An 11,644-nucleotide genomic window follows, 5' to 3' on the forward strand; every position below is an offset into this window, starting at 1 on the left:
GAATAAGCCTCATCATAAGAATATCTTTTTCTTAAGCAGATTCATTGAAATAGAGTACATATTTAACGGCCCCATTGGCTCCGTGATTAGAAGTGTTCATTTAATTCATTTTTGTTACCCTTCAAGCCACTTATCAGTGGGCATTATGGAAAACCTTACAAGAATTTATGGAACATCAAGTCCAGGCCAAACACTGGTTGAAAAATACTGCTGCAATTAACAGTATAAATTTACTGAGAAGAAGTGTTTTTTCTCGAGGTATTTTACCCCTCATAAGCACCCACTTCAACAATATGTATGTTTTAATAAAAATATAATTGCAAATACACTCCATTTTGGGAAATATTCTTTTTATTTACATTTTCAACTACCTGTTCTTCTTAAGAAGATCTAAAATTCTTGGTGTTGCCTCTTTTAAATCAGAGCAAATATTTTGTCATATATTGAATAACAATGCACATCCAGCTCATTATGAGCTCATTTCCCTTTTAAATAATGAAAAAAATAAACCAGATTTCAGCTTGAGCACTGACAAATGCATGTGTCAAAACTAGTATTAGTGCTCATTGCTGGGACACCAACCATCAGTTAATAGAGAGATTGAGAATCTAAACAAAACTATAAAATTTAGAGCTGCCTTAAATTTTGAATATAATGGAAATGATCTCTAAGTAAAAACATGTTGGAATTGAGTGTTTAATTAACCTTCAGGTAGTTAACATAACAACAGAAGGAAGAAGTATTCAAATGGACACATCATTCAAGTTCAAGCTCTCCACCAGAATAAACTCTTTGAAGGTGGGGTATATTTTAACAACTGGTAATCATATTTAAACAGCCCAGGAAAGGATTACGTCAAAAGGACTTGGATAAACACCATCACACACTAACTTTTAAAGATCAAAAGTTGGAATATGTTGATTTAGCTTCATATTATAGTCAGACATAAATAGCAACTTCTTGACAACAAATAAAGAAGGATGTAAGAGACACAATCATGAATAACTTATCAGTGACTTTGTATATAAAAGTAAAACAATCAGTAGCAAATACTTACAGTATGAGTATCCTTCTGGTTGATAATTTCTGGAGGCAATTCCCTTTTGAAAGAAGTTCATTCTGTCGTCTTCCAATAAATTCATGAATGACCGTGTGTGGCAATTCCAATAAACGGCAAAGCCAATAAGTTCAACAAACTGAAATGCCAATGCACCCAAAACAATTAATTAGAGGTTGCCAAATGAGTTCCCAGTATGCAATAATCGATTATTCATCCACTTCAATTATTCATTAAATAATTAAGGAGTGAATCTCATAAAAAAAGGACTGCAAATTTTCATGATGAAAAACATGGGGATAGAATTGGATTCAGGAGCATTATTTTTTAGGGTTGGAAGTGCCATTTTTTTAACAGACTACCAATAAGGGATTACACACTCTTGGTATTTTCTATCTAAGGTATTCTCACTACCAGGGTGGCCTAAGAACAATTTTGCTATCAAATGCTCCTTCTAGAGTACACCCTTCAGCCCCTTTAATTCACCTTAGTTTAGGTTACCCTGAATTAAAGTAAAAAATAAATGCATGTTTGAAAATTTTTAGTCTCATCATACTTAGAATGTCCTGCACTCAGAATGAATAATAATTAATCAATATAACTAAAAATGTGGTGATTGTATCCAAACATGCAGCAAAATGCTTAAAAATTTTCTTTTACAACTAAACAATGAACACCTCTCCCAGATAGAATAAATTAAATTCATCACCTACCTTGTAAAATTTTGGTTCAGTCTCCTGAACAATATAAGGCTTCCAGTTAGCATCGGTGGTTTGCATGGATAATAAATGAAGAGTAAATCCCGCTGAAAATGGTTGAGTTGGGCATGTCACTCTATCCTCATATCGTAAATGAATATCTTGAATTTTGATTTGTAAATTTCTGATAATTTGTGTAGCCAACTTTTCCACAAATGTATCATTTGCCTTATCTGGTAGAGCTTGTTTGCAGAGAGAAATATCATTCAATGAGTCAGTACACAAGCAGTGAAATATCACAAATGTACATTATTTTACTCATTCAACCCACAAAACAGTAATTTAATAAGCATAGATGCTACAATAACATTATGTAACGGCACAAAATTAACATAGCTCATTAACCTAGAGCAGTCCTTTGTGGATAGAGTGACTTCACCAAAAAAATATACATTAGTTCTGCTTGAACAATAAGCTCTAGGTGCAACATATTTCACATTATCCGCTAGTTCCAATGTAAAATTCAGACTGGAACATTTCCCAGCTTTAAAGGATACAACCATATAGCACATAACTGAATAATTTTCTGCAATGTACAAATCATTTTTCAGTCACTGGAACGTTTTGAGCTTTTCTCAACTTTAATTCAAGTAATAATTGTGGGGGCAGAGGATGATTTTTACAGGATTGCAGTTGGTTGATGAATCACTCAGTTCAGCATACTAGTATGTACCAAAGATATAATACAGAGTAGATACAACATTGAAAATTTTTTGTTTACCATTGCTATTTTTGTTACCTTTGCTAGCCTGCTTAGCTTTATCAATTCTTTCCAGCTCCTTTTGTTTGGCTTCCTGCATATATTTTTCTTCTTTAACAGGATCATACTTGATATCATTATTTGGAACGACCAATAAGAAGAGTCTTTCAATGCAAGCTTCCACAGGAGCCGTGTACAAGTTCTTCCATGGTATCTTCAAAGTCAATTTACCTTTAAAATACAATATTAACCATGAAAATTAATACTAATCTAATTTCACAAACATTATATTCTTTCGGTTTTTATTCCCACCATGTCTAAATTTCACTCAAAATGTTCAATGGGTACATATTTATAGGGTGCAGCCACATAACTTTCTTTTTAAAGTATTTTGTGTTTAAAAAAAGGAAGAATTGTTGCCGCTCCTGTATATAAAACTAGATGGTAAGATAAATTTTCATTACTAGCCGGTGAGAGGCAGTAATATGGAAACTCATTTAAAAATAATTTATATAATTGACAGGTTTTATGCATGATAAGAGTCAACAAAAACAAAAGGAATAATAAAACGACAGCCTGATAGTTTGACATTAATGCCATATATCACATCATTAAGCTGTATAGCATGTGAAATCGGCAATTTCCATTATTTCTCCATAGCAAAGAATGAATTCTCAGAAGTATCTGGTGCATAGAAAATCAGCTAATGTTTATGTGGAGGTTGTTCACCGACAGGTGTACCAAATGAAAGGGATGCATTTACAAATTTTCATCAATGCATTACTAATTTGCTGCATGACCTTGACCCAAAGTAATCTATACCTAAGTCGATAGATTTACATTTTATAATAATATTTTGATGGATATGCATCCAGATGACCCTAGAGTGGTGGAAGCAATGAATTACTCCTAGAAGGATTTCCCATGCAACATAGATCGAAAGGTACGAGCCAGACAAAAGCTAGTCTGTGCAGCACCTGTATCTCAGTGGGGTGACCATTTGAGTGATGGTGTCACAATAAAAACACTTGTGTGGAAGATAGCAAGAAATAACCTCAATTGATTATCACATGAAACAACAAGGGACATATTTGAGTATGGGTCCTGGCAACTAGGGGACTGAATCCACTGGGCTGTGTGCCATGGCTGGCAGTGGAAGAGTCAAGGCTTGTACAGCCATCATCTCATGAAATCTTTGCAAAGTGAAGCAAGCACAGAATTAGACAGAAGAAAGTACAAAGAAATAAAAAATAAACTGAGGCGAGAGACTAATATGGCAAAAAAGTAGCATGGAGGAAGATGCAGTGCAAGGATAAGAAAAGTAGACAGAGGAAGGATAAAATTGGTGTGCTGTACAGGATGGAGAAAGCATTGTTAGGAAGTAAGATGGGAAAATCCATAAATACCAACAAAGTAACACCAAAAAATTATTAATTGAACCTGGAAATATTCAAGGGAGGTGGAAAGAATACATACAGAATCAATGAGTTCATGGTAAAGATTTTAGGCCAGGAAGCTTAGAAATAGAGAATATGATATGGAAAGGGCATTTCTTAGGTCCATACATAATTGGTAATGAGATATAGACGGCATTAAGGGAATTGAAATCAAATGGGGATGGGGGCCATGGGGATGGATAATATTCCTGTGGAAATACTTGAAGGTTTATGAAATGTGGAAGGAATATTTTTTATGGGCCCATTTATGAGGTAAGAATTTGGCCAGAAGATTTCATCTTATAAGTTTTACTTCCCATCCTTAAAAAAATGAAAATTCATCCATATGCGAGGACCATAGAACTCTACATGCCATTTATCAGACTGCTAAAGTGGTACTTTTGGAACATATACATGTCTAAGAATTCTCAGGTGTGAGGGGTAGATGAAAAGTCAGAGTGGTCAGAGTGGTCAGAGTTAGGAAGTGGAGTAAGACAAGAATGTCAATTATCACTCATACTTTTAAATGCAGCAGATGTGGTAAAATGGATTAGGAGGAACTGAAAATTGGAATGTAAGTCAGTGGGGAATTCATGGAATCATTTAGGTTTGCAGATATCAAGTTTTAGTTAGCCATTCAGTGCAAAGGTTAGTCATTGCTGAGAACCTTAGATAACTAGTGTGATAGGTATGGGATGTGAATGAATGTAAACAAAATAAAATTAATAAGGTTTTTGAGACAGAGGAAGGCTAAGATAATCATTATAATAGGAGGGCAAAAACTAGGGCAGGTAAGTAGTTTACCTATCTTGGCAGAGTACTGGACCAATATGGTAAAATTATTAATGACGTAAGGATAAAATTGTATAGACAAATTAGCTTTCACAATGAGTAAGGAGTTGATGATAGGGACATAGGGGTAAGGATGCTAAGAAAAGACTTATCAAACCTTTGATATGAAGCAGGATTTTGTTGGGTGAGAGGATAAGATCATTGAAGCAAGATGATAAAAGAACATTGGAGGCTTTTGAAGTGTGGGTGTGGAGAAAGATGGAAAAGGTAAGATTGATGAAAAGGAAAAAAATAAGGAAATTTTAGGCAGGGCGGCAAAGGAAAGGGAACAGTTGGCACAAAGCCCAAGGAGACAAGAAAGGTAGATGCAGACCATTTTGATAAGTGTTCGGATGCTGAACACTATGATTTAGAGGAAAACATTAGACAAGCCAGGAATGGATAAGAAAAGGATAGAATTGTTGGATGGAATGAAGGGGGGAAGTTTGCAGATTGAAGTTAGGTTTATTGCATTGTCAAATTTCAGGATGTATTCTGTTAGCAGTGGCAAAGAAATGTGTTTTCAGTCATTTTCCATCCAAAACTTACCTTAAATGGTGGGATACCAATAATAATAAACTACAACATAACAACAGTGACAAAGTCATTATTATATTTAAAGACAATCTTCAGAATTCTCTATTTATCCATAAACTATGGCAGGGTTATCCTTTTATTAAGCTGAATCCTAAAAGAGAATGATATACAATCAGATTCACAAGGTCTCTACATTATTTCTGCATGTCTTACTAAGCCAAAGTTGCATATGGGGTTTTTATTGACAGATCAAGCCCTGGTGCTTCAAATAAATTTTCAACCTATGACAAGAAACAACTTAGAAAAAAAATGGGACTGAAGACTGGCCACTGTCCAGCACACATACAGATGTAAATGGAGCAAGGAATAAGATGACGCATGCCTTATATTCCATTTGAGTCTCCTGCAATTGGAGGAAATATTATAACTACATAAAAAACTTTGTGTGGCAGAAGTTTTGGGACATTTCAGTGAAATCAGAAGCTTTCTTTTAGGAAGTACCTGCATGTCAGTAAGGCCTTACGTCTCCATGAGTGATCATATAAATGCAGTAAGGAGAAGGGTTCAAGTATGATATCAGAAAGGTGTGAACATCTCAAACAAGGAATAAAGAAAGTGGGCTATGAAACAACAGGAATGATAAACAAAAAAGGGTTAAGAAGCCTTGGATTACAAAAGAAATAATTAGGAAAATGAATGAAAGAAGGAAACAAATGAACATGAATACAGAACTATGGAGAAGAAAAAGAATTAAACAACAAAATCATGTGAAAAACTTATACATCGTACTAAGCAAGATGAAAAGAGCAATTTTGGGATATGGAGAGTTTACAGAGACAAGGCAAAATGGATGAGCCACATGGTAATAAGAAAGAAGTGTCAGGGTGTAAGAAAAAAATTCCATTTAAACAGTTAGAGATTCAGCAGGTAAAATATTAGTTGAACAAGAGGTTTTGATAAGATGGAAAGAATATAAATATGAACTATATGGTAAAGACATTAGGCTAGATTTGAGAAGATGTCAATAAGGGTAGATCAGGACAAAAAACACTTAAGTAAGATGGAAAAAGCATTAAAGGATATGGAATTGAAGAAGGCTGTGGCAATAGATAACATTACCACAGAATTACACAAGAAATAAGGAAAAGGTAGGAGGAGTTTCTGTGGGATCATTCGTAACATTTATGAGGAAGGAATTTGGCCAGATTTACTAGATCAATATTCATACCCATTCCAAACAGGGAAAAGCAGCAACATGTGAGGACTATAAGTTAACATTTCACACATGGAAAAGGTATCACTAAGGATTAACAACAAAAAGATAGAGAAGCATGCAAATGAGTATTTGGGTTAAGATCAGTTTGGGTTCAGAAAGAGAATGGTACATGTGATACGCTACTAATAATTAGGTAATAGTAGAAAGAAACATAGAGGATTATTTGTATGCTTTGTAGATTTTGTGATCGCATTCCACAGAATAAAGTGGGCACCATTAATTAACATTTTACAGATGATAGATAGGAGAGTAGACAAGAGAGGTAGATGTCATATCGGAATCTATATATGCCTCAGATGGCTCAGGTGAGTATAGCGAATGGAGAGCTGGAATGGGGATTGCAAGGTTGGACAGTAAGACAGAGAATTTCATTATCACCCATTCTTTTCAATCAACATGTGCAGGGGAAATGGCAAGGGAGGCATGGGAAGGGCTGGAGGTAGAAGTGAAAGTAGGTATGTCACTAATCAAATCAATTTGCAGCTAAACAACCATTATTTAGTCAGCCAGCCAAGAGGCTACAATCATTACTCAGCACATTGCAGAATCTGTACGATAGGTATGGGATGAGAATTGATAATAAGAAAATGAGGTGTTAGGATTCTCAAAACATAGGAAGGCTAAGATAAAAATTAAATTTGGAGGACATAAACCAAAACAGATACAACAGAAAATATCTATTTAGGAAGTGTATTGGAGGAGGGTAGGTAGAGTAGCACAGACATAAAATACACAATTGCATTAGGTAAAAACACTTTTACAAAGAGACAGGATTTGGAGGAAATGATTTAAGAGACATATGAAGAACTGGAGGTAGGAATGAAAGTCGGAGGGGAATTCGTAAAAATCAGTCAGGTTTGCTGTTGACAAAGCTCTACTTAGTCAGTCAATTAAAGGATGAGCGAGTAGGAAATTCAGTGTGATAGATAAGGGGTGAGAATCAATATAAATAAAACAAAGGTTACACTATTTTCCAGATAGTAAAAAGCCTAAGCTAGACATTAAAATATGAGGGCAAAAAATAGAGCAATTAGAACATTTTACTTATCTCGCAAGTGTTTTGGACCAACATGGTCAAAGTAGTAGGGACGTAAGAAGAAGAATTGCACTAGGGAAAGAGGCTTTCACAAGGTGGAGGGAGTTGATGGCAGGGAAGTTGAACAAGGATGTTAAGGAAAGACTCGTAAAAACTTTGATATGGAGCGTAGCTATGTACAGCGCACAAACGTGGTCACTGAAGCAGGAGGATAGACGTAGATTCGAGGCTTTTGAAATGTGGGTGTGGAGAAGGATGGAGAAAATAAGGTAGACCGAAAGGAAATCTAATGAGGAAGTACTAAGTATGGTGGGCGAGGAGAGGGGTTAGCTGGGAGAAATCCTAAGGAGGCAGGAAAAATGGATGAAGGGCTAATTGATCGGCAGTGGGATGTTATAGAGTGTAATAGAGGGGAGAATATTAAGCAAACGAGGAAAGGGCAGGATAGGATAGGGATGTTGGATGGGATGAAGGGAAGAAGGAAGTACACAGAGATAAAGGGCATGATGTAGAGTAGGTTCTGAATTGTGTTTCATTAGGAGTCACAAAATATTTATTTGGCAGTTGTGTCTATGCAAAACCTACCTTAACCAGTATATTACTTAAAAATAATAAATAAAGAGACAAGGGTAGATAACAGGCACTTTAAAGAAAATATTGAAAAAGAGTAATGAAAACTTGAAACTGAAACATACTTTTATATGGTTCAGAAACTTGGTCATTGAGGCAAGAGGATAAGCTTAGATTAGAGGCAATGTGAGTGTAAAGAAGCATGAACAAAATTAAATAGACATAAAGGAAAACCAATTATGAAGTTCTGGTCCATTTCAAGATGCATAAAATTCAACTTTGATCAGCTTTCTAACTAAATGAGGGTCCAAATTATTAATATTTACGAACTATTCTATACCAATCCTCACTTTTTAATAAATTTTCACAGCTGGAGCTAGAAAATGATCGGTGAAAGAAATCTAAAAAAGTAAGAATCATTTTCACGAAAGATACAATCAGAATTTGGAGTTTAGTAAAAACTGTAAATGGTGAAGCACTGAGATCATTTGATTAGATGTGTATTGACCCAAGGTGGAGTTCTCAACTCATAACTTTTCAGTCCGGCATCAGCATGGATGCAGTCCATCTTTCTTGCTTCTTCTCCAGGGAAATATGATCGATGGCTTTCAAGAAGAAATTTTATTAAGCAATTATTTGAGCTCAGAGATGAATTCACATTAATTTTTAAGTTCCAGGTAAGAGTTGTTGCTGGATAATGAGAAATATACCATGTGCCTGGATTATATTGCTCACTTGTTTGAACAGCCAAATGAATGACTCTCAGGCACAAGGAAGGAATAATATCATAAATATCATGGATCCATTGAAATTTTTCATGAGCAAGCTGAAAAATTGGAAGATAAAGGCCCGGATGGAAAAATGCTTGAGAAACTGTCATCAGTTCTTTTTTCCTTTTCACTGTTAAGGACCATGGCGAAATTATGTGATCAAGGAAGTGTAAAAAAGCTGACAACATCATGGATTGGATGATGCTACGGATGACAAACATACCGGAATGAATGGATAAGGATGAAAATATACTAGCTTGGCCAGATTGCGTTTCGACAAAACCACTCACTAAGAATGAAAAAGGCCATTCACATGAACTAAAATTACCACAGATATTGATAATAATTGATTCAGTAAAAGACGTTATTTATATCCTCAATGGCCTATAATACTAAATGGTAACAGAAAAAAAGTTTAATTGCCTTTTCCAATACTGCCGTCTCTTGTTTGTGTTTACCTATTGTAAGGGATTACAAAATCAAATACTCGAAAAGCACTAGAGTAGGTATACATTTTTTATGTACCTCTGTATAGCTTAAGCTTGAAGGTAAGCAGGACGCTATAAGGATCTAACAGCCTAAAAACCTATTTCTAACATCGTAAAAACCTATTTCAACACCCGCCAAAAGCATTTTTTATTCCAAAATGCCACTATATCGAATTCCTTTAAAAATTGGCATTTACCACCACTTCTCTTTAGTGCTTTCCTATCATATAAGGTTACGTTATGACATGAATTCCATAAAGAAAAGCCTTGGATAAAATCCAGTAATGTTACCTAAGGCACGGTCCTGATTTTAAATACCATCAACTTGGATAATAACAATATTCACTGGGCACTTTTCCATGCACTATAATTAATGAAAGCTGCGACATTCTCAACGCCAAACCCTGCTTTTGTTATCTAGAAGCCCTCGTGGCAATGGGGCTCAAGATTTTATTTCTATTTATTAATAGCGACTGATATACTCACCCAATCTTCCTGATACCGTCTTCACGGGTAGATCGAATTGATCCAATGCATTTTGTTTTAGAATTAGATCATGAAGGACCACGTCACCTAAAAATAATATAATAGTTACAGTAAATACACTGTACAAGGATTCTTCAATAAAATAATTTGTGAACAGAAATATTTACAAACGGTAAGGAACTAAATATTTATTTTTAACCCACCACAGTGCTGTTACATACATTTAAATTTATTATCACGAAAATCACTGTTAAATATTGAATTTATATTTGAGTAACTACTTGATACGTACGTAGACCCAAACACATTCTAGTTTGGGTGGTAAACTTACCTCCCCATATTCCAATTTTGAGCTGTGACCCATCTAAATTTTCTACATAGTCCCCAAGAAATCTGTTCAGTAAATCTGCAACGATTGACTCAAAAACCATTTTCGTTCCTTAACAGCTACCTACTACGACTATCTGGATGCAATTTCTAATGATAAAAATGACGTAATTCCCAATCCTCTACTCATATTCATGTGAGCGGGCAGGTCATCCTCATGTTATTCTACAACACATATGACGGCGTTTTTTTACAGATTCAAGTTATTTTATCGGTTCATCACTTTTCATTATTTTATGACAGAGAATTTTGGCACTTGAAAACGTAACTATGTATTACAATGTGTCTAATGAATCGATTTAAATTACAGTCACCACACCCAGTTTTTAAATTTGATCGTGACTGTGGCTGACATCAAATCGAAAATAAACAGGCCAAGAGATAAGAAAGGCTCCTTTAATCTATAATCGTACCAGCCAACAAAAGCAAAGCAGAATACACTGATAGGAAAACAACATACGCATTATTACATTTATTTTTTCCCGCATTCCGTTTCGAAATGTGTCCACAATGCCGAACATGGCGTGAATGTGCAAAACGCGGGGCCAGAATGATAATATAAATTTAATATAATTGTTCTATGTAGTCATTTTCATCAGATAAATAAAACTTTAAAATCATACTTTCAGGGCTTAGATTTACAATTCACTTTTAGGGAGTTTGTTTTCATTATGTAATATCTTTCTTATTGGGGGGTATAAGTATAGACGGATTTATATTGGTTAGTTTAACTTAGGAAACGTATAGGTCAGATGCCAGTAATTATGTAGGTAATGGAAAAACACACCGATTATTCAGTAAGTAGTCGTAGTCGCACCTTCATATTTAAATGACATCATTAGCATGTTCCAAGACTGTCAACAAATTTATTTTACTCCAAGCTTAGAGATTTTATTCACATAAACTAATTCAACAGTTATTTACTAGTGCTTGTTGAGCACTTTGGCTCCTATGACTTAGGTCGCTTCTATCAAAATAAAGCTCCCATTGTTAAAAACTCTGTTTATTGGTACGCAAAATACATGTCATTAGAGTAACTGATTGCCAGTGAATAAGTTGTCCGAACAACGTAATGTTTTGATGATCAATGTTCTCAAGTACTTTCTTTCGGTAAAATTGACAGACGTATGTGCAGTTTGAATTCGAGGAAATAACTAAATAAAGATAAATGATCATGTATACTCCTTTGCTGTAAATGCATGTTGAATTTATAACTGAGGGAATATATTATTTGCATTGCAATGCAATTTTGAGATTCGGAAGTTACACTAAAAGGCAAATTTGTAGAAAGCCCGATAGCTCACTAGTAAAT

At 34.9% G+C, this 11,644-nt stretch overlaps 1 protein-coding gene across 2 annotated transcripts in view; it reads right to left on the minus strand.

Moving 5' to 3' along the window:
- Vps13 (vacuolar protein sorting 13C) overlaps window positions 1-10,767 on the minus strand; it is a 136,054-nt gene extending 125,287 nt beyond the window's left edge. The window contains exons 1-5 of one of the 2 annotated variants that reach the window (XM_071588676.1): window positions 10,277-10,767; window positions 9,946-10,032; window positions 2,555-2,746; window positions 1,771-1,997; window positions 1,058-1,196 (exon numbers count right to left, since the gene is read on the minus strand). In XM_071588676.1, coding sequence (XP_071444777.1) covers window positions 1,058-1,196; window positions 1,771-1,997; window positions 2,555-2,746; window positions 9,946-10,032; window positions 10,277-10,376 — 745 coding nt within the window. In that variant the 5' untranslated portion in view covers window positions 10,377-10,767. The remainder of the gene's footprint in view (window positions 1-1,057; window positions 1,197-1,770; window positions 1,998-2,554; window positions 2,747-9,945; window positions 10,033-10,276) is intronic. The other variant, XM_071588677.1, reaches the window with a different exon arrangement.
- Window positions 10,768-11,644: the final 877 nt, after the last annotated feature.

Source organism: Hetaerina americana, unplaced genomic scaffold (genome assembly GCF_022747635.1).
Source record: "Hetaerina americana unplaced genomic scaffold, ioHetAmer1.1.p SCAF_3, whole genome shotgun sequence".
Lineage (NCBI taxonomy): Eukaryota > Metazoa > Arthropoda > Insecta > Odonata > Calopterygidae > Hetaerina > Hetaerina americana.